The sequence below is a fragment of the Lepidochelys kempii genome, chromosome 1, assembly GCF_965140285.1.
Source record: "Lepidochelys kempii isolate rLepKem1 chromosome 1, rLepKem1.hap1, whole genome shotgun sequence".
Taxonomy (NCBI): Eukaryota; Metazoa; Chordata; order Testudines; family Cheloniidae; genus Lepidochelys; species Lepidochelys kempii.
Genome location: NC_136380.1, coordinates 273,348,087 through 273,372,349, shown reverse-complemented (window position 1 = coordinate 273,372,349; position 24,263 = coordinate 273,348,087). Strand labels below are relative to the sequence as shown.

Here is a 24,263-nt window from a genome sequence, read left to right as displayed (position 1 = left end):
TTTCGCTCAATTTATACACAACTACTTGTAGGCCAATATGTCATTTCATATATTTCAGTGTTAGGAATAAGAGCTCTTGCTCTCTGCACAATTTGCCTAAATCGTTGTGTTTAAGGCCCCTACTATTAAAACATCATCCATTATATCTTCAGCACTTAGTGATCCCTCAAAGATCTGTGCAATTACTCTTTGAAATACCCCAAGAGCAGAACTAATGCTAAACAGCAACCTCCTCACAGATGTCGACATTTCTATGGCTGGTTTGGATCTGTGCCGGCACAGCCTCTTCTCTTCACAGGCCAGGAGAGCCAATAACTTCTGCCTACTCCAGGCAGGAGCATATAGCCAGCATGGTCAGCTGGACCGTACACTCAACAATGGAGAACTGCTAGGTGTGCTCGCCAAGCCAGGCAAAGGACTTTTAAAAATTCATAGGGCTTTACAAGGGAGGGGGGCTTCTGCTCTCGGTGACCGTGGGTAGTGGAGTTCACAATGGTGACCAGAGCAGTCAGTGTAGGGCATTGAAGGACAGCTACTGGAGGACAGTAAGGGTTGATGTAAGTAACGCAGTGTCTACACTTGCTGCATAGACCTAAGTACGTTGACGCTACTCAGAGAGGTGGTGCTACTATGTCGGCCTAACAGGGCACTTACATCAATGGGAGACCAATTTAAGTGTAGACACATGCACAACTAGGTCGACATAAGAAGTATCCACCTAACGTTGTAGTGTAGACCAGGCCTAAGGTAAGAGATTATTGAGGTGGGGGGGAAAGAACTCCCTTGCAGACACTGATTAGGTCTATCCACCAAACTAGGGAGGATAACAGATGACCTCGTACATGCACTAACATGTCTATGTGGTACCTTCTTGGAGAAAACAACTCTGCTAACCAGACTTGAAGAAGTCTGAAACACAGGATGTACTGAACTACATAGGTGCATGCTGCCATATGCCCCAGAAGCCTTGAAAAGTTTCTCACCATGATGAGGGGATAAGCCTTTAAGTCTAGAATGAAGTTTTCCATTGCATGAAGCCTTGCCTGAGGTAGTTAGGCCCTAGCCTTTGTCGAGTCCAGGAGCCTCCAATAAATTCTATTTTCTTTACCAGAGACAGGACTTACTTGTCTAGGTTAATCAGCAGGCTAAGTGCATCAATTGGATCAGATTATGCTTATGCTGGATATCACCTGTGACCTGAATCAACCTCTTATCAGCCAGTTGTCTAGATAAGAGAAGACAGACTTCTGACCTCCAGAGGAACGCTGCTACCGTTGCCATACACTTTGTAAATATATAAAGGGCAGCCAAGAGATCAAAGGGAAGGGTCGTGAGCAAACAATGGCGAATGCTGATGATGAATCTCAGGAATTTTCTGTGGCTCTGATGAATTGCCACTGAAAGTAAGCATCCTTTAAGTCGAGAACAGCATACCAGTCCTCTGGCTCCAGGGAAGTAATAATGGAGGCTGGAAAGACCATCTGGAACTTTGATTTTTAGGAAATTGTTTAATTCCCTTAGATCTAAAATAAGAGACCCCATTTTGCTTTCAGGATCAGAAAGTGTTGGGAGTAAAAGCCCTTTCCCTGGAACAAAGGAGGGACCTCTTCTATAGGTCTTACCAGGAGAAGCGATTGTATTTCTTGCAGTAACACTGCCTCATGGGAGAGGTTGCTGAAGAGAAAGGGGAATGGGAGGCAGGAAGAAATAAATTAGAGTGTATATCTCACTTCCACCATGCTTACAACCCACTGATCTGTTGTGATGTGGGCCCAAGCACAATGGAAGTGGGACAGATGGTTTGCAAAAATTGGAAAAGAAAAAGATGGCACTCTAAGAACTGGTAGTGAGCTCTTGGAAGATGCCACTTGTGTAAATGACCCGGTGGCAGCTGAAGCAGAGGGTGTTGGTGGGCATCTTTCATAACCTCTGCTCTTTCTCCTTGGCAGGTCCTGGGCTTGAGGGGCAAACCCTTGAAATGCTGGGACTGATGAGGACAGAATGCCGCTTCAAATGTCCAGGGATTTCAGTGTTGTTCTAGTCTTTGGGATTATGCACAATCTCAGTCTTTTCTGAAAGAGCAATGGTCCTTCAAAAGGGAGATCCTGGACGCTCTGTTGAATCTCTGGAGGGAGGCCAGAAGAGCGTAATCAGGACAGCTCAGGCTGTGAGCTACAGAATCTGCTGTATTCAGCCAGGCCTTCAGAGCTGTTCTGGAAACGATCTTGCTCTCCTTTATTAATGTTTGGAACTCCTGTTTCAACTCATCTGGGAGCCTGTCTTTGAACTCTGAAACCATATCCCACAGGGTGAAATCATAGTGCCCAGCAAAGCATGCTGATTTGCAATACAAAGCTGCAATCTGTCTATGGAATAAAGCCTCCTCCCAAACAAGTCCAGCCTCTTAGCCAATTTATTTTTAGGGGTTGATGCCTAGTGCCCCTGTCTTTCTCATTGGCTGCCGCTACTACAAGGGAGCTCAGAAAGGGTAATTATATAGGAGTTTGAACCTTTGACAGGGAACATAGTACCTTCTCTCCGCTCTTTTTGCAGTCTGTGAAAGGGAAGCTGGGGTCTGCCTGAGGACCTTGGTAGGCTCTAAAATGGCATCTTTAATAGGGAGAGCTATTCTATCTGGGGCTGCAGATGCCAAGATGTCCACCAACCTGTGTGGGGTTTTCTGGAGCTCCTCTGGATGGATGTCAAGGACCATCGCCATCTTCCTCATCCTGATGAGTCTTAAAATCATCAGGAGGTAGAGAAATGGTTTCCAGCATGATTGTCTCATCAGGGGATGAGGAAGTGGATGCCAACGGTACTGGGAGCTAGTCCAGTTCCTGCTCCTCTTACGGCTGCTCATGAGAGAGATCCCAAATCTGTTCAGTGCCAAGCTCATTACCAATGCTAGGTTACTTGTGGCATCGATGCTCCCGATTGCCAGTAGATGGAGCCAACTGCGTTGGTAGTGGGGACACTCTTGACTGAGGGGAGAACCTCTTGGGTTCCAAAAGACATGTGGTATATGGTGGAACTGGCTATGTTGGGACACATGGGATCCCACTTCAGCATCTGAAGAAGCTTATTCCTTGTGACCATGGCGATACTGTAACCATCAGTACCACAGACGAAGGTTCAGACTGAAGAAAGGGGAGCTGGGGAGATCATCTGTCGCTTTCCCTTAGACGACACCGCCTTAATTGGTGTCCTAATGGCTGAATCAGTTAGAACTGCCTGGTGTGGAGGTGAAACCGCTGACATTGGTACCTTGGGCACCAGTGCTAGGTAAGACTCTTGAACTGCTGGTGATGGCAGCAATGAGAGGTTTAACAACTCTCTCATAGCCTCAAACCCCTCAGGAAAACAGTCTCTTGGTACCAGTAATGCTGGAGGTGTACTATTAACCAAGGCCAAGGTTGTTGGTGCCTGGACCGTGGTAGATGGCTCAGGTCATAGCTGCAATTCCAGCAGCAGACATTTCAATCTAGCTGCCCTGTCTTTTTTGGAATGAGTCTTAAAGCCCTTACAAACATCATATTTGTTGCTCACATGAGCTCCCCCAAGGCAACTGGAATGAGGGTCACCATCAAGCATTGCCTTACCACAATACTGGCAGTGCTTGAAAGACGAAGAGTGTGGCATATCTCCGGTACTGGAGCTGGTATTGAGACTGGGTGATGGACCCACACAAACAATTTTTTTTTTACACTGACCAAATAATTACTTTAAAACTATACAACAGGTACTATTTATAGATTTCACTAATGTCTTACAGAAGCAAAGAAAGGGCGCTCCAACAATTGTCTTGGGCAGTGGGAAGGAACTAGGGGGATCGGGGGCAGCTCAGCCTTTTATGTTTGCATGTGAGGTGCAAGACACCAGAAGGTGCTCGTATCACCCCAATGGGTATGGCTCAGGGAAAGACTCTTCAAGAACTGCACCGGAGCGCTCATACACCTACAGTGGAATGGACATCTGCAATCACTCAAAGAACAACAAATTGATTCTGCTGATAAGGTTGATTTTTTATTTTTAATAAAGGATAGCTCATTAGGAGAAAATAGCAATTGCCTGAGATTTAAAGGGTTGCATTTCTAAGGGCTTATCTACATGGTGGGGTAATGCATCCTATGGGGGTGTGTGATTTTTATTTCAAACAGCACTTTGTTAAAGTGTACTAGGGAACCTTTAATGTACACCAGCAGGGTCTATATGGACCAATTAATGTGAAACACATTTGTGTGCTTCAGAAATCACACCCTGTAGTGTGCATTGCTGCTCTGTGTAGACAAGCCTTTAGTCCTCTCACTCAAATGAGGAAAACTCAGTGTTAAGTAAGAATGTGAAAATATTAAAATATGATAAGCAAAGTACATTGACCTAAAAGCTAGCATTTATGCAGCTACACGTTGTATAGTGGTATAAATAATTGCATAATCCAAGGACAGATTTATCTTAAAGCTATAGATAGAACTGCAACAATGACTTTCATCATGGAAGACATTTTACAAGTACATATTTGCACAGAAATATATATATGCACCCAGATGACCAAATTGAAAGGCTAGTTCCCTATGAAATACCTCTTCCCCCAACTACAAGTACAGTTCACACATATTTACATTTTGGTCTTGATCTGATTACGTTTTTTCCCTATAGATCAATAGACCAAATTCACAGATTATTATGCGTCACAGATTCCGGTGATGCATGGTCAGAAATGGGTGATCATACCAGACTTTTAAATAATAATGTTTGAGATATGTCGTTTGCCACCTTGGCCCCTGTTCTGCAATCGAATCTGCATGGGTGTGCCCTTGTGCTCAAGCAGAGCTCTAGTGATTTCAGTGCGGCTCAACACAGGAAAGGGGTTCAGCAATACCAGTGGTCTCCAACCTTTTTACGCCCAAGATAATTTTTTGAATTTAAGGGCAACTCAGGATCCACCCCGGCCCTTCTCCGAAGCCCCGCCCTGCTCACTCCATCCACCCCCCCTCTGTTGCTCGCTCTCCCCACCTCATTCACTATCACCGGGCTGAGGCAGGGGGTTGGGGTTCGGGACAGGCTCTGGGCTGGAGCCGAGGGGTTTGCAGTGTGGGAGAGGGCTTTGGGCTGAGCCTGGGGCAGGGGGTTAAGGTGCAGGAGGGGGTGAGGGGTGCAAGCTCTGAGAGGGAGTTTGGGTGCAGCAGGGGCTCCGGGCTGGGGAAGAATGTTGGAGTGCAAGAGGGGGTATGGGGTGCTGGCTCTGGGAGGAGGGTCAGGGCTGGGGTTTGGGGTACAGGAGGGGGTATGGAGTGGTGGCTCCAGGATGTGGCTCAGGGCTGGGGGTTTAGGTGCGGGCTCCCGCTGGGGGGAACTTACCTCAGGTGGTGCCCGGTTGGTGGCACAGTGGGGCTAAGGCAGGCTCCCTGCCTGCCCTGGACCCACTCAGGCACATCAGCACCTCCTCCCCATCACAAGCTGGGCCACCCCACCACCCTACCAGCCAGTAGCGCACCATGTGGCCATGCTGCTCCCGGAAGGGGCCAATGCACTTCTGCAGACCCTGTGGGTCACGTGGCTCAGTGTGCTGCCCCTCTCTGAAGGCACCGCCCCTGCAGCTCCCATTGGCCACAGCTCCCCATTCCCGGCGATGGGAGCTGCGGGGATGGTGCTTGCAGGCTGGAGCCGTGCGCAGAGACCCCTGCCCCTCCCCCACATGGGGGCATGCTGGCTGCTTCTGGGAGTGGCGTGGGGCCACAGCAGGCAGGAAGCCTGCCTTAGAGGCAGGCAGCCCCGATGCACCACCATACCGACTGGGAAAGTCTCCAGGATTGACCAGTCGATCACGATCGACGGGTTGGTGACCACTGAGCTATACAGATTCAGTTGCACAACTGAGGTCTTAATTTGCATTATTTATATGATCTCCACTTTGTCTTACGCAAAATACAAATTCACAATGTAAGCACGAAGCTGCAGAAAGGAAAGACTGCTCAATTTTGATTGTAAATTTTAGAGGAGAGATGCTCTGCAACTGCCATTTAATGACACCAGGAAGATGTAAAGAAAAAGTAAAAGTTTCATATCATAGAGAAGCTAGAATTTATCCCTCTCTAATGATTGGCAATTCATGTTTACAATAAAAGTCTCCTTTCTGCCTTCTTCTCTTTATTAAAAATAATCAAACCAGCAATATTTACACATGCATCCAAGCTTTAAAATGCAAACTAGGATTGTAGAAATCCTCACTCTCTTAGGTTCTAATCCTGCACTGGCTTACAGAGGTGCTTAATTTATGTTTCTTTAACTGCTTTTCATTGGACTACTTGTAGTGCATAAAGTTTTGCACTGCAGAAGTATTTGGAGGATCAGGGCCTTAAAGGTTTACAGTATAGGGCTAGTTTTACTTTGATGTTTGGTATTTTTCAAAAATATTAAACTTAGTTTTGCTTCAATGCTAATCTTAAATAGGAAAATTACATTTTAATGGCATATATAATGAATGGAAATACAAAATATGGCCTTACTTACAACTGGATTTGTACAGCTTCAAGTGCTGGATAAAAGCTTAAAATACTTTATTTTCATATTTGTCATCAAAAATCTGTTTACCCTTAAAAAACGGAATTCCCTGAAATCCCCCTGCAATTTCTTAGCAGTTGGGCAGGTCTTGTCATTTCTCTATGTGTACAATTTCTACCTGCTGTTCTTAAGGCAACTTTTTTTGAAGTAAGTCTCACTTAGGTTGAAAAAGCTGCATTACCTCCTTTCACAATAAACGCTTTCCATCTAAAATTGCATAGTTTGTTGTTCAGTGCTTTTATAGAAGTATTGAAGTATAGGCTGCCAACTGGTAGAATGTAATGAGGATAAAAGGTTGAGAGGTAAACAAAATAAAGAGTGAAATCCTCACTCTATGGATGTCAAAGAGTCACCCAAAATGTGTTTTAAAATTGTATTAATCTTCTGCTAAACTACATTTTATTAAATATGTTAACGAAATGTTAGCTTGCCACTGATCTTTAAAATGTACTGCATGTGCTTTTTCACTTTTTTCTCCTGAAAGCAACAGGTTAAAATAACAGACAAAAGTTGCTTTTTGCTCATTGTGAGACTAAATAAGACATCATTTATTAGTTCCCTGAGAATGTATGAAACATATTCATCAGTACAGATCAACTACCTTTGTACTTTTTATTCTCCTTGCCTGGCTTGAAGTAACATTTTGTGTTGATTTTCTAAGCATTCTTTCAGTTTATCTTCGGTCAAAGTCAGTCGCTGCTCCAGGATTGAAATAGTCTGCAAGAAGAGGACAGTAATGTATTTTTAAAATATTTCTGCAATATCATAAATGTACACAATGCTTTACACACAAAAACAATGGCTTGTACTGAACAACAAAATACTATGAATGCAATACTGGCTTCAGATAGTCTACCGTTTAAACCCAAAATTAATACTATGGCTTTTTAACTAAGAAGATTGTCAAAAGGCATAAACCTGCCCCAACAAAACTTACTGGAAGGTATTGTATCCCAGGATAATTATTCATTTACACAAGCTTAAATATAAATAAAATATTATCCATTAACGGAACATATTGTTTGGGTCTCCAGCTACAAAAATGAGCACTGCAGAAACAAAGTTTTTTTTTTTTAAGTACTAAATAAAAGGCATCCTCCAAGAATTCACTTTATTTCTAGAAAGGTAACTTTCTAGACAGCTCTGCTTTAATCTACATTATTCCACAATTAACTTATAGCCCTTTTGATTCTTCTGATAAATTAAGCATTTTCTCTCTGCATTTCTTTCACTACATTTATCTGATTACCCCATTTCAATTAGGTACACTTTTAATAAATTACCAAGTAAAGTGCAATTCCTTAAATATAAATTGGCTGGAGCTGAGTTACTGAGAGGAAATGTTGAGAATTTTCAACTGAATTAGAAGCCATTGATTAATGCTGGTATTTGCTCTGTCTCACAATGATTTTTAGAATTATGCCAGTGCCTGGACTCCACCTTGATACCTACAACCTGGAGCCCTCAAGCTGAAAATCTCTATAGTCCTGGAACTACCAAAAGATGGGGATGCTCTTCTCTCAACTGTTCTGCCCTTCTTATCTTGTTCATCCTCTGCCAGAGCATGATTGTTCAAGCTGGAATCTAACACTCTCTAGTCAACAGCAGGCTTCTGGTAAATCAACATTAGCAGTTACTACTGAAAAATCCCAACTTCGCCAGCCAAAGAGTTAAAAATATAACAATAGCCTTTCAAAGTTTTAAAATGCCATTGGCAGTTGCATAACAGGAAAAAGCTTTTTAAATAACCTTCTACATTGACGTTAATGAATTTAATTCACATGACCAATATTTCATGAGATTGAAAGAATTCAGCAGGGCTCTAGCCATCTGTAAAGTCAGCCCACACATTTTGGGTTATGAGTGTGGCTCCAGGTTTTTTACCCAGTAATGAGGGAATTACCATATTAATTAAGGAAGTGTTACTAGTCCATTGCATACTCACTAAAGTCAAAACATCCAGCTGCTCCACAATGTGCTCTAAAGCATTACCCAGAGCTGGCGAGATGTCTATGCGCTTGTCCACGGTACACACAGCTGGTTCAACCTTGTCTTCCAGCCTCCTTCTTGAGCTTGTTGGTGAGAACAAAGCAGGACGATACCGCAGATCTTCACTGCTCATATCATCTTTGAATGTGGAAACTCCATTTGAAGAGCCAGTTGTCCTTGACTTCATTTAGTTGGAATCATAGAGAAAGGAAGGTATAAAGATCTGTTTTTTTATGCTTCAAAAATATATTGGCACATACATAAGCACATACGAAAGAGTCAGTCTTGCTTTCTGTATAAGGTCCAATTTTATATCACATCCATTCATTCTCACCAATGAGAGAATTTTGGCTGTGGCAGATATATGAGGGAACAAAAGTTCATAGTATATGGAGAAAATTCAGCAATCCTCACAGATGATGTCAACACCAACTACTACATGTTGGGTAAGTATGACTGAGGGATTAGAGGCTTTACTACTGGAGATTAAAGTCAATGTAACTCTTTTTTTAATAAAAGAGAAAGGTATCCTATACAATGAAAAACACCCATAGATAGCTTTTAGCTACTCATTCAGCTACATCTTCCTGGGAAACTGCCTTCCTCAAAGAACAAGAGGAGGAAAAGGTTGAAAGGGTACACACAACCTGAATTTGAGGGAGAGAGAGGAGATTAAACTATCAAACAATGCTGATATATGAGCATTGCCTCAAGATCACAGTGACAGTATCAGTTCCTTTCATGCTGCTTTATTTCAGTTTTTTTTTGCACCCTCAGGAGTCCTAATGGCACTCTCTTGCGAGAAGAGGCTGCAAAGTCAGCAGTCACCAGATGGTCACTCACATCAACTCTACCTGGCTCTATCAAGATGCCAAGGGTCACATTCTTTTAATGTCTCATATATCTTTCCCCAAAATAAACTAATGATAGTAGCCACATTTTGTTCTTACACAAATTAGCCTTGTAATATCCATTAGATTACAAAAGAAAACAGAATACACAAGAAGTTAAAAGTGTAACTGCTTCTCTAACGGTTCTTTAAGTCTTGTGAAATGACCCTATAAGCCGAAAATAGGGTAGGAGAAAATTCTGAAATTTTACCTCTCATCCTCCAAAATACTAATAATTTAATTTAAAACTGGATAGATTTTCAAATTAGAGAATTGTAAAATACATCTTAATTTGTAAAATTTGTAATAATTTGATAAAAAATCCTGCTCATGACCAATATAAATTCCTAGAACTTTTATCATTGAATTGATTTAGTGTCCAATTTTCAAAGCTGGGGCGCTAGGTCTTGATTTCGGCAAATCAACCAGTAGTTAGCTAAAAATTGGATCTAAATCCCATTGAAATGAACAGGCATCTTTACACTGACTTCCATAGGAATTGGACCAGATCAGTAAAAAAGAGATTTAGGTGTTTAAATAGAGATTTAGATGCCCAAATGTTAAGCACCAGAGTCTAAAATTTGGCATTTGGAATGTAGTTTATTTTAAAGTTGTTTGCCAGTCAAGACCTTGCCTGCAAAGCTTGAACCTGCAGCAAGTTCTCACAAGTGAATGTTATAAACTTAGGAGACAGAGTTTATAAAGGATACAGTGTACAGAACTTTCAGTATAGTTTTGCTAGCTGTTACTATCAGATAATCCATAACATTTATACCAGTGGTTCTCAACTCTGGTCCACCCTTCGTTCAGGGAAAGTCCCTGGCATGCCGGACCGGTTTGTTTACCTGCCGCATCCGCAGGTTTGGCCAATTGTGGCTCTCACTGGCCGTGGCTCGCCGCTCCAGGCCAATGGGGGTTGCGGGAAGGGTGGCCAGCACATCCCTCAGCCCGCGCCACTTCCTGCAGCCCCCATTGGCCTGGAGTAGCGAACCACAGCCAGTGGGAGCAATGATCGGCCAAACCTGCAGACACGGCAGGTAAACAAGCCGGCCTGGCGCGTCAGGGGCTTTCCCTGAACAAGTGGTGGACCGGAGTTGAGAACCACTAATTTATACGCATCAACACTATATATAGTCAAGAATATAGTATTCTAGTTGTACATTGGAGATTTTTTTTTTTTTTTAAAAGTTTAGTATCTGTATTTCTCCCACTTGCTTTTTTCCTTTATAACCCCCTCTTGGACCAGGGCAGATTATAAAGATCACTTAGCAGCCATGGATATGGCAGACTTACTGCCATTCTGAGAATGTTACAAGTCTGCAGCCATCTCTGGTGATCTGATCGCTGTGATGTATGCCTTCGTGACATTACACTTGAACTACTCCAATTTAGCTTTATTTTGGGAAGGGGCTGAACTTCTGCATGCAACTAAAGCAGAAAGAAATGGCTCAATAGTTGTCCAAGGTGGGAAGGGGGAAATTTGGGTTCCCACTTCTTTGCATCGGTTGTCTGTTTGGGCATGGATTCAATTTTAGGTTTCAATTCTAAAATGTTCAAAGCCCCTAACTGACTTGGTCCTGAATATCTCGCTGCCTTCTGGCTCGTATGTAATTTTATGCATAGGTGCCTACTCCATGAGTGTTCCAGGGCTGGAGCACCCAGGGAAAAAAAATGGTGGGTGCTGAGCATCCACCAGCAGCCATCTTTCCCTCTCCCCGCAAAAGCACCTCCCACCTGCAGGTGGCCCCGCCGATTAGGACCTCCCTCTCCCTCCCAGCACCTACTGCCTGCCGCGGATGAGCTGTTCTGGCACGTGCAGGTGGCGCTGGCAGGAGGGGGAGGAGTAAGGGCAGGGCACGCTCAGGGGAGGGGCGGAATAGGGTGGGAAGAGGCAGGGCGGGGGTGAAGCAGTGGGAAGAAGCAGGGTGGGGTGGGGCTTGAGAGAGGGGATGGAGTAGGGGCAGGAAGAGGCAGGGGTCCGGGGGAAGGAGTAGAGTGGGGGCAGGACCTGGGGCAGAGCCAGGGGGTTGAGCCTCCCCGCCTCCACCGGCATCTTAGAAAGTCGGTGCTGTTCACTTTATGTATTTTTAGACATGTAAGAAGAAAATGGGGCTGCTGTAGCTTGAGAATTGTTGTGGCAGAAGGGGTATTGTTCATATCTTGCCTCTGTAGCTTTGGGTATGTGGAATGCCCTTCCCCCAGATCATAAAAGGACCTCAAACTCACTAAGATGTTTTTAGCTTTTTACGATCCTTAGGAAATAGGATTAATAAGGCTCTTCTGCATGTGTGCCAGCTGACCAACTGGAAAAGTTCTCCAAAACTGGTTAATGGAGAAAAATAAGAAACATAAATTGTGGTGCTATGTACCAAAAATCATTCTCATCTTACAACCTATTAATAAAACAGAAGAAAGAGGATTCTCATGTTTAATTATAACAGGAAACGGCAAGAACGTTATTTTTTTCTGATAATATTTTTGAAAAGCAAATTCATTTTTCTGCTGCATGAGTAATACATCTTTTTATGAGATAAAAGCAAAAGGATTATAAATGTGGTTAAGCAATATAGAACACAGTCCCGGTCTTTTCTTAATGCTTACTGCTTTATAAATCAAGCTTTTTGATAAGCTATTAAAATGATTGCCAAGTAGTTCAAAACAACACACACATGTGCGTGCACACACACACACACACACATACACACACTTTTTGGGAGTGGGGGAAGAAAAATTCTAAGAGTATTAGACACTGGCAAGTTAAGTCTACCCTAAACCAGTGGTTCTCAAACATACTTGATCGTGCCCCCCTTCTTTGTGTCTGTAGTAGTTTATACCCCCTCTCCCCACTATACAAGTACATATACCAATTAAAAAAAACAGGCAACTCTTACTAAATATTAAAAACAGTAAGGCATTGATTCAAAAGAGACATTTAAGTATAGAGTAATATATATTTTAAGTGAGATACTGCTTACTTGCAACACAATGTTGTTACCACTGTGAGGGGTGCACCTGTTTTTTGGAGCACAGCAATTCCATACTGGGCTGTATGCTTGAGACAGCTATCCAGAGATCCCCTTCTACCTTCAATTAAATCTCCACACTGCGTCATAGGAAACGGATTCATGTACAGATGGCAATGACTTTGTATGATGCAAGCTTAACAGAAATCCATCAAAACGCACAGCGGCATCTAGAGTCAAATGCACAGCGCAACCTGAGGACCTGATGTATCTGGAGGAATCAGCGTTGCTAGTTATTCATTGCTATGGGTAAAATGTGTGTAGTACGTTTTCCCCTACCCTTAGAGCTTCTCATGCACCCTGCAGAATACTTTCCACTCTGACTGCCCCAGTGTGAGAATCTCTGCCCTAAACAATGACCTACTTGGAAGCTGAGGTTTCCTGTTAGTCTCGGTGCTGATACAACAGATGTATTTTTGAATTTCTGCAGACTGTAAGTAAATCAAACAGAAATTTCAGAAACTCCCACAACTTTTGTTACTAAACCCAATACAAATGTATCCTTAAAACTCCAAGGAGAAAATCTGTCAACTTGAATAAGCAGCATGAGGAAATAAATAAAAAAGATTTTTTTTTGTTGATTTAACAACAGAACAATGCTCTAACATTCTAGGACATTAGCAGTTGAACGGGCAGTGGAGAGTGTTTTGCAGCTCAGTACATCAGCGCCTCTGGTCAATTCAACATGTACTGCTTCCTTAGGCAGAAAGTCTTATACTATCTTAGTGTCTTGAGTAGGACCCCTGGGACACTGATATTGTCTGCAAAGACTTCAGGAGATGACATGGCAGGGAAGGGCTAAATAAATAAGTGGGAGACAAAGACTTAATAGTTGTCAAACTTGAAAGGATGAAATACTGAAAGGAAAATAAGCAATGCACAAAAATAAGACAAACCAGTTTTCTTAAATATATGTATGTATGTATGATAAATTGTGCCCAAAGAATCTGCAACTTAGTTATAAACAAGGAAAGAGCACTGGAAAAAGTTTACAAACTTCAATCAGATAACTTACGAGTATGACTAGGTACCTAATGATTAATGGCATTAAAGACATCTAGATATGTTTCTGACAAAATATGACCCACATCAGATGGTATAAGAGCAGCAATCTTCTTCACTTCAGTGACTGTAGAAATGAGAAATCTTACCTAATTTTCTGTTTGCAGCTTCTCTCCAAATTCATTACTCATGGGCCAATGATTCCCACTTGTGGAATTTGGAGGCAGTCCCATGTTGCTGGAGGCTCCAGGACTAGGCTCAGGCCACCAGAAGAGTTCTTCCATAGCCAAACTCCAGTAACCAATTATTAGAATTAAAACAACTTGATCTAATATATTAAATTAACCTTAAGGCAACATATGTCTGTCTCCTTTTAGAGAAAAATTTCAGTGTACATTCTGGTCATTTACCAGACTGCCAGAGTGGGTTGAATCCAGGGAGAAGTGCTAGCAGAAAGCAAATTATCATGTAAGACATTTCTCATTCCATTGCATAGCTTCTCTACTCCTTCATTATTCATGGAAAGTAGCGAGCAAATGCCAGAAGGGGACAGGATAAACAGAGTTTAATTATTCCAGAAGAATAATAGGAAGGAATGGGAGCTCCTCCCAGAGAAAGCAAGATCTTTACAAATTAAGAAGTTACGTGTAAACCAACATGGTAGCACCTTCCTAGCAAAGGATGCTTTCTGCAGAGGAATGGAAACTTACTTTGCGAAACTTCCTGAGATGAGGGTTCATATACTTTTCCACCCAGTACCTCTGATGGACTTCTTTGAATAGTTTCCCAAAAACCTAACATGCCAACTGTATCCTTTATGTGAACTGTCTTGAAAGGTAACAAATTCTTCTCTAATTAGGACATTATTTCCTATGCCACAGAGAAGTTATGATCTCTGCTTACTCCCTAGTTTTCAAAGGGATATAAAAACTCATGCCTCAGTCATAAGCCAACCTCTAATGGGAAGTAGAGGGAGACTTCCTCTGCCAGTATCATAATTGCCCACTATGTGGTTTCTTGCACCTTTTACTGTTGGATCTGGTATTGGTTACTGTCACAGAAAGGATACTGAACTGGATGGGCCATGAGTGTGACCCCGTATGGCCACGTTTGCAGGTTTTGCTGTTTATTTTTTTAAAAAAGACATCCTGATAGAGGTATCTAATGAACTAAAATGATGTGTACTAAAAGGATTGAAAATTGTCTTGAAAGCATGTTTGTTTTCACAGTGAGTATGTAAGGGTCTAGAGTGGAAGCTGGGTTGGCTTTTAGCATATTGTTTGTACCTCTCTACCCACAAAGGGCATGTCTAACTGCATTTAAAAACCCATAGCTGGCCTGTGCCAGCTGACTCAGGCTCACAGGGCTCAGGCTAAGGGGCTGTTCAAATGTGGTATAGACATCTGGGCTCAGGCTGGAGCCTGAGCTCTGGGACCCTGTGAGGTGGGAGGGTCCCAGTGAGCATGAATGTCTACACCACAGTTAAATAGCCTTTTAGCCCAAGCCCCTTAGCCCAAATCAGCTGGCATGGGCCAGCTGAGGATGTCTAATTGCAGTAGAGACATACCCAAAGAGGCTTTTGGATGTTATCTGAGAATATCTAATTTTGCATTGCATTGAGTGCATTGTTCTATGTCCTCAGAAGGATTTTTAGTAGTTGCATTTTGAGAAACCCACTCAGGAGATAAAGCTGATGCATAGTACCAGCAATCCTAGCCATTGGAAATAATTGACTACTGATGACATTTCAGGAAAAGACTGATGCAATGAAATTTTTAGATTTTAGCAAATCTTTACCATGATGGTAAGATTACAGCCAGAACCATGTCTAATTTGACCTTAGGGTGAACAATTCTCTGCACTGGGATCAGAAGCTTCTCTTGATTTTGAAGAAGTGGTGGTTATGAATCTTTTCCAGCAGCAATTCCTTTATGAAGAGGTCTGCTTCTTTGGACAGGGTACTGATTTGCACGTTGTCTGTGCCTGCGTATAGGTGCGTAATGTGCGATCTATGCTCTGCTGTGACTACAACCAGCCTCTTAAAATTCTGGGTGAAGAGGGTGGATCAAAAGGAAGAGTCTTGAATAGGAATTGTGAGATCTTGTACACAAATGCTCTTTTTGTCTCTGCGGTGCAAAGAGACCGTTTGTTCGTTTGGAGAAAAATTTATCGTGATTTCCTTGGAAGCTTTTATTCCAGATTTTTCCATCTGCCAGAGTAATCTTGGATACTCTTGGTGTTAGTAGCAACCAATGGATTGCTATGCTAGCTTTGACAGTGAGAGTTGAAGGCTCTCTGCAATCTCAGCTACTAATTTCTCTAATATTTCACCCCAATAACTCCACACCAGCAAATCCACATTCACAGGATATCTCTTTAGAATGAGTAATGGCTATTACTGTGTATAAAATGGCTTCCTTGTAGCCACCAAATTAGAATCCATTGCTCATTACAAATCACATCAAAGGTTTAACCAAGAGAAAACCTGAGATGTCCGAGAAAACTCCAAGCAAGGCTTATACCTCTAGACAATAAGCCACTTGTTTGTCACAATGGAGGCTTTCCTTACTAAATAGATGAAAAAGCTTTCACCTGAAAATCTATAGCCAAGGCTTTGAAATTGCTGTGCAGTGTGTCATCACTCATTTAGGATATGGGGTCCTTTATAAGGAAGTCACTTTCTGAAGGTATGACTGTGTTTTTCAATGATAAAGCTATTGCTGCACCAATTTTAGGCTCCCCAGATGTACACAATTTCTTTGTTTTTATATAAACATTTTAGTTAAACATTTAGTTTAATCAGATGTTCACATTTGGATCTTATGATACCCTCAAAGGCATTAATAAATTATTACTTTTGTGTGTGTGTGTGGGGTGGGGTGATGCATATGTGGTAATACCTTGCCTGGCTGTTTACAGTGGGAAGGCAGTACTCTATTCATCTTGGCATGGGAACCACACAACAGAGAGATACCGGTAAACATATCTCAACTGGGAAGTAACTTGCTAGATGGCCTTGGGAGCCTGAAAGGTGGTCTGCCTGCTCCCATCGGCTGGCTAACACCCAAGAAAGTACTGTAGGAGTAACTTAGTACCATTTAGGGCTTTTCTCAGTAAATCAGAATCATTCTGAATATGGGAAGAGATTTCTCACTTACCCCTCTGTAATCCCAGGATGGTGCAATTTTGTTGGGAGTGGGATCCTCATGTGCCTCTGTTCTAGTCACCGATTGCCTGAAGTGCCAGTTTTGAGGAACAATGAGGTGGCAGAGTTTTCAGACCCTACAAAATTACTCAAGATAGTTAAGTCCAAAGCTGACTGTGAAGAGTTACAAAGGGATCTCACTAAGTGGGTGACAAAATGGCAGATTAGAGAGAAAAGATGGGTGAGGTAATCTCTCTTTTTGGACCACTTCTGTTGAGGAGAGAGAGAAGCTTTCAAGCCACACAGAAGCTCTTGCGTTACAGCTGAACGCAGAGTGAAACAGATTGTTTAGCATAAGTAGTTAGCACATATTGTAAGGGACTATTCAAAGTAGATTTCAGAGTAGTAGCCATGTTAGTCTGTATCTGCAAAAAGAAAAGGAGTATTTGTGGCACCTTAGATACTAACAAATTTATTTGAGCATAAGCTTTTGTGAGCTACAACTCACTTCATCGGATGCATGCAGTGGAAAATACAGTGGGGAGATTTTATATACACAGAGAACATGAAACAATGGGTGTTCTCTGTGTATGTAAAATCTCCCCACTGTATTTTCCACTCACGAAAGCTTATGCTCAAATAAATTTGTTAGCCTCTAAGGTGCCACAAGTACTCCTTTTCTTTATTCAAGTAGAGTGGCCTGTTAACACCTCTGCAGTCATAGGACAAAAAAAGGGATTAGCAGGTTACAGATTGTTGTAATAAACCATAAATCCAGTGTCTCTGTTCAGTCCATGATTTTTAGAGTCTAGCAAAGTTATAAATTTAAGTTCCAAGGCTGATCTTTTGAAGGTGTCGTGCAGCCTTCCTTTGAGGATGAGGACTAACAGGTCAGATATAGAGTGATCCCTCCGTGAAGTGTTCACCCACCGGTGATCCAGCATTTGTCTTATTTTCCTATGTGAGTTCATTTGAGAGCATAGTGATTGTCCGGTTTCACTCACATAGTTGTTACTGAGGTATTTAGTGCACTGGATGAAGAATACCACTTGTGATAGGCATGTGTAGTATCCATGGATCTTGAAAGGTGTGTTGGGGGGAGTGTTGATCACTGTAGCAGTGAAGATATGTCTGCAGATTTTGCATCTGTTGCTCTGGCAGGGTCTGGTGCTGCTCTGAGTTGGTGTCCTGGTCTATGGAGACCTTGCTTCTGATGAGCTTGGAAAGGCTGAAGAGTTGATTGAAGGCCAGAAGTGGGAGATCAGGAAGGTTTCTGTCAGGAGGGGGTCCTCATGGAGTATAGGTTGTAGTTATTTGATGATCCTTCATATGGCTTCCAGTATGGGGTGGTAGGTAACAACTAGGGGTGTGTGCTCAGAGGCGGTTTTATTTCAGTATTGCTTAGTTTTTGTTTCTTTTGCTAGTTGCACTTCAAATTCTTTTTGGCCTGTCTAATTATAGTTTTACATTAAACTTTCCTGAGTTCATGCTCCTTTCTATTTTCCTTAGTAGGATTGGACTTCCAATTTTTCAAGGATGTCTTTTTGTCTTTAACCGCCTCTTTTACTTTGTTGTTTAGTCATGGTGGTATATTTTTGCTCCTCCTCCTTTTTAAAAAAAATAATTTGGGGTATACATTTAGTTTGAACCTGTATTATGGTGTTATTTAAAAGTTTCCATGAGCAGAAGATTGAAGCCTTGTCCTGGAGTCTCCAGCAACAACAGTGGACCGCCACTGAATTCCACAGGTGGCAGGCATTAGCCCATGAGTAATGAACTCAGAAAGAAGCTGTGCAACAGAATCCAAATCAATATTCAAATGGCTAAGGTTCAGTGTCAAGGAATGACACAATGCTATTAAAGTAGTAAGAGAAAACTATTGATTATAAGTCCATATGCATCATTTTTAGTACATATCCATCATTTTTACTCTGTCAAGTGATCTTTTATAAACAATTTTTTCAATTAACTGCTTTTACTTAACAATGCTGTTTTTCATGGGATGGTTTATATAATGAAGTCTGAGTGCCCCCATCCCTTCAAAGCAGCCTCTTTCTTTAGAGCACACAGAATACTAACAATTCATAAACACAGATAATTCAATTTACTACAAACTAGGTTGGGAAATTAGGTTACTGTTCAAACAACTGACTGCTATGTAAGACTTTAGAGAAATAGCTTGTTTTCAATTAATACAGTTGGACTAGGCAAGAATTATCCATATTTTGAATTATCACTTTTAAACAAAGCTAAAAAGAAAATTAAAATAGGTTCAGTATTTCCATTCACTGCCTGTTAACAGTGAAACTGATTCACATTTGAGCAACTCCATGTAACTGACAAATTAGAAGACAAGGAGCAGAGATAATGAATCAATAGGAAGCTATTTCTATAGCATTACCAGGCGGATGTTTAGTAGGAAATTAAATTTAGACTATGAATGATGTCATAGTCAGCACACCATAATTGATCATCTTCACTTTTTGTCAAGCAAAATGGCCCAAACTCTGTGGGTGGCACTCAAAATCTGTGAAAGGAGCTTTCATGTAACCTGATCACCCTTGCATACCCCTGCATGTTTTCCCATGGAGCTTTGGCACTTATTAACTAGAAATAAATATTGCGAAGACTCTCTTCTCCTCATATATCATAATAATTGATTAAGATGGATGTATTCATATATATAGTTGATCGGATCACGTTCTTGTTTACTGAAAAATAAACTTTAAAAAAAAATGCTTTTGGAGAACGAATGGGAAAAACACAAACCCAACCCACACAAACTGCAAAACATCTGCCTTTAATCTTCTGTAAATCTTCACATATAGAAAGCATATTCAATAGCTTCCTGTGGAATATCCTAATCGTCCTATAACAAGGATGGAATTGAAGGTAGAACTTACCAATGTGACAAGCTTTCTAATGAATCCCAAAGTTGGCAAGGCTTGTTATTTAATAATCATCCTTTCAGTTATGAGCATATGGTCTACCTGCCTGTTAACATTAAAATAACTAAAAACAATGTGTCACAAACAAGACAAGCCCAAATTGATCAAAGAACAAAAGCACCACAATCTAGCCTTCCATCTCCCACATACAATGAACAACCCATCAATAAAATGGGCTTATAATGAGCAAGAATTTCAATGTTATTTTTGTATTTGGCAGTTTACAAAACTCCCTCCCTCACATTATTACACAATCTCGACTATCCTACCCAGTCACATAAATGGCAATCCTGGAGTTCCCAAGATAATGTAAGCCACAATATAACACTTCAGTTTATTAAAAATTGTCCATAAGCTGAATACAAAAGAATGGATGGTATTGTGGGACTTAGGTTAGAGCTAGCTAGATGAAGTGCAGCTGGGTGAAGGGAGGTAAGGATAGGACAATATTTTTTGCTAACTAGGTTCATATTTGGGGTCTTTTGTTAGATTCTCAGTTGCTTCTGGATCATCATGTAGTAGTGGCAGCTACATTAAAGGTGCCTGCTTGGCCAGGAAGCTGTGACCTTTCATTTCAAATGCAGATCTTGTCAGTGTTATCCATGACTTTTGTCACCTCCAAAATGGATTACTGCAATGTGCTCTCCATGGGGCAAGCTTAAAAGATTATCAGCTGCTATAGTGTGAAATGTGTATCCCCATTTAACTGTGTTTCTCACTTGGAACATATTACATCTGCACTGCACAGATTGCACTGGCTTCTTTTTAGTTTTGTGTGCCATTCAAGGTCCTGATTTTAATCTTTAAAGCCCAGTATGGTTTAGGCACTAGGTATCTTACAGCTCATTTACAACGGCAGTTTAAAATGGGGGAGTGTATCATACGCCACAGCATCCCACAAGTTGCCCTCTAAAGTTTTTGGTAACATATTATGAACATCCGATGAAGTGAGCTGTAGCTTACGAAAGCTTATGCTCAAATAAATTGGTTAGTCTCTAAGGTGCCACAAGTCCTCCTTTTCTTTTTGCGGACACAGACTAACACGGCTCCTACTCTGAAACCTATGTGGTTTAGTTCACTCAATAGAGACAAACCATGCTGTGTTAACAGTATGGTCAAAGCATCACTATGTTATAACAATCCTTCAGCATGGTCAATTTGGCTCTTAGACTGTGTCTTACTTTAAGTTCTGTCCAGACATTTGAGACCAGCTACATGGCTCTCTGGTTAGTCTCTAAGGTGCCACAAGTACTCCTTTTCTTATGGCTCTCACTGGCAGTCGCTAGATTTGTATGTCTGAAGCTGGAGACAGAGCAGCCTTTGAGGAGGGTCCTTTTTTCCAGAACTTGCTTTCCTCATTCGCTGGACAAAGCCAGAGCATTTGTTAACCTTCAAAGAAGTGATGCAAGCTGTATCTATTTACCCAGGCTTCTGCTTGACAACATGGCTTAAGAGAAGTTTGAGTTTCTGTTACTGAAGAATTAGTCGATTTTTCTATAGTTGAGTCAATATTGTTAAGTTTTAATTTATTTGGCTTTAGTGATTACATATGCATATCTAGAGAATGTGACAGATGCATTCCTATCTAAAATGATAAATAATTTAAAATGATGTTGGGCCACGGTGGTGTGGTCTTGTGGTCATTAAAGACCCTATAGCACTTGTATCAAGTATGAGGGTGACCCAAGTATCCTAATCAAAATCCATATCAAGTATATTCTATTGACCTAAACTTCTCTGTAGTTTCATTCTTACTTCCTTCTCCGTGTTCCAATTTAGAGACTGCTGCATTTCACTGGTTGGTGAGGCAGTTCAAATACAGTATTTAGCTTGTGTAATCAAATCAGTTATTAGAGTTTGCAGTCATATCAATAAAACAGAGGTGGGCTAAATAGTTTGCCCAAAATCTAATTAGATATTCCTAGTCTAAGCAAAACTCTCTTGGTACCAGACCATAATACAGAAATTCAGCCCAAAAAATTACACGCAGAGTCTTGCATGGTCTCTTGTCCATCTTAGTCACCTCCAAATCTTAAGAGAAAACCTGAATTAAATAAGTCATAAGAATCAAAAGAACTCTGAAGCATAGGTATATCTCCTATTACCCACACAGAGAGTAAACATTTGGCCTCTTTCACTCCAGTGAGGCAATGAGCACTGAAAGTAGTATGTGTGTTAATTTAGAGCCCAACTCTGAGTGGCAGTACTGGAACCCACATTCACAACCAACAAACTGAAAAGGGTTAAACTATTTTCCTCAGAAAAGTAGATAGTTTCACCTAACATGGCTGAGCACTTTATTATTCATTCAACTAACAAATTCAGCCTTAAGCGGACTGAACTTTTAGAGGTGACTGGGCCATTGGAGAACAAGAATAACTGGTGGCTTGGTAATATTAAAAAGTAGCTATGCAAAACAAACTTAAGTCCTTGTCGCATCTGCAGCTGTGCGCCGATAAATCAGTTTTATTTATTTATTTATTTTGCCAGAATTACAGCTGTGTTAAATTTAGCAAAGCTGTGACAGCATCAAATAGCAAGCTTCTCTGAGCCATGTTCATAGCAATAAGTAGACCTAAGAGTATTTTGAATAGATGTAGTTGCATGGCACAGGGATTGACCCTTCTTATAGTCTGGAAAGTGCCCAGGACATTGTATTATTTCAAACAAGTATTAAAAATAACAGTTTTCTATTGCTAATTTCTCCACGATTGTGACTATACTCAATACTTATCCACTGAGAAGATACAATACACTTGCCTATAATCAGTGCACTGTATATTGTGCGATTCCATGCCTGCACAGGTTACTGCAGAATCCATCAAATGCCACAGAATTTTGCTCTAGCTTCAAACTTTCATTACAAAAATTATATTTATAGCCCCCATGATCATGAAACCTTCCAAATGTTAACCAAGTGTAAACACTGTTCTCTTCCTAAGACCACAGGGTATTTACTCCGAAGGCAAGTGAGGACAAAATGTTAGCATTGTTAAGTATTTGACAGACAGAAACATCGAGTTGTACTTATCCCATAACCCCAAACTGCACCTCAACTTTCCAGATGCCAAGTCCCCTAGTTTTCCCTGTACCCAGCTATTAAAATCTCCAGCTTCACAGTGACAACTTTACAATGGAGTTTTGTACAATACAAGACAAGACCTGACAGCATATTGAAAAATCAAAATTTTAGGGGGAGAGTAAAACAAATTGCAATTAACATCAAAATATGCAAAAGGTATTTTCATATTTAAGTCAGTAAAACCATCCATTTTAAAAATTCTGCTGCAATAGACTGCTGGAGAAACCAGGGGCCTTGTGGCAATGTTTATGTTCCGCTCACTGTGGAGAGCATGAGATCTAGTTTGTAATGGATACACTAGTACAGTGTAGGTGTAGGTAATCAAGTATATATAATTTATTTCCCAAATCAAAAGAAATGCAGTTTTGCTTGCAAATGACAAAAACTTCTATAGTCCTGATTTCTGTACACACACACAAAACTATATGATATACTTTAGGGATCAAAGTCAACTTAAAAACAAATCACTTATGTCTGAAGTTTTGTTTCTTTAAAACCTCCTATAGTACCACTAATACCCACAATTTCTATAGTTGTCAGAGATAGAGTTTCTTCCCCCCCCCCCCACTGCTTGTTCACTTTGTTCAACTGACAGAACTTTGTTTATAGCTTGAATCACAGTTTTCCCTGTATATTCAGGACCCAGTCCTGCAAAAGGATCCACATGCATGGACTCACATGCTTCATATCAATGGGATTCCCTGTATGAATATAGATTTACACATGCAAATCCCATCGCAGGATCAGGGACTTAGTTTCTTTTGTTATTTGACTCCATTTCCCTAATATTCTTATTTTCTTGATTTATCCTAAAACTAAATTTTGATAAAGTTACTGCAAGTATACAAGTGCTATGTAAACAAAGTATAATTGGAATTAGAAACAGAACCCTCCCCACCACCATTTTAATCAGATTTGACCATTTACTTAAGTGTTTAGAGAAAAAACAAATTGGCTAAGGTTCAATTTTCTTCCACCAGCAAAGCAACATTGGTGAAAAAAAACAAAAAATCAAACAAAAAATGCAACCACCACACGGGAGACTGAAACCATTAAAGGTTCCATTTCCAAAGGTGGGAAACTCCCTACCAGACAGTCAATTCTGAATATAACAATTCATGAAGAAGCATATTGAAATACTTTAATAAATTACAAAAATACATATGCGGACCTCAGGGACTAAAAATAACAATGTGCACACGATGGTAAAAAAGGTAAAGGAATGTAGTAAAGGCTGGTCCTCAATTTATCTGTAAATAGATGCAGCAGGAAACTCTTAAAACTGAGGACGGATAACATGAAACCACTGAAATATTCCCACTATTCACAATCAAAATAAACTAGCCAATTTTAATTTACAGCGAATTACTTCAGACTACATATGTACACATTCAAGGAAACATCTTATAGGTAGAATTAACAGTAAAGCTTTATATGATGAGTTGGCTTTGTCTTTGTCCGTGCTAAAAAGTGCTTTGATAGAGCAGACTCAGCTTACAGAACTTTCTCTTAGCTGTATGAGAAAAAGAATGTTCTTTTTCCAGTAACTGGCAACATAAGAAAAATATCTGAATCAGAAAATTGTATCTACTTGGCGCCAGATCATGTTTTCCAGTACTGGGA

General features: G+C 40.9%; 1 protein-coding gene across 7 annotated transcripts in view; it reads right to left on the bottom strand.

The window, feature by feature from the left end:
- Nucleotides 1-4,001: 4,001 nt before the first annotated feature.
- The window catches only part of POC1B (POC1 centriolar protein B), a 108,207-nt gene continuing 87,945 nt past the window's right edge, over nucleotides 4,002-24,263 (bottom strand). For 5 of the 7 annotated variants that reach the window (XM_073327573.1, XM_073327574.2, XM_073327576.1 and 2 more), the window contains 2 exons: nucleotides 8,507-8,731; nucleotides 4,002-7,278 (listed from right to left, as the gene is read on the bottom strand). In XM_073327573.1, coding sequence (XP_073183674.1) covers nucleotides 7,174-7,278; nucleotides 8,507-8,731 — 330 coding nt within the window. In that variant the 3' untranslated portion in view covers nucleotides 4,002-7,173. Of the gene's footprint in view, nucleotides 7,279-8,506; nucleotides 8,732-24,263 lie in introns of those variants that run through there. The other 2 variants (XM_073327575.2, XR_012156721.1) reach the window with 2 other exon arrangements.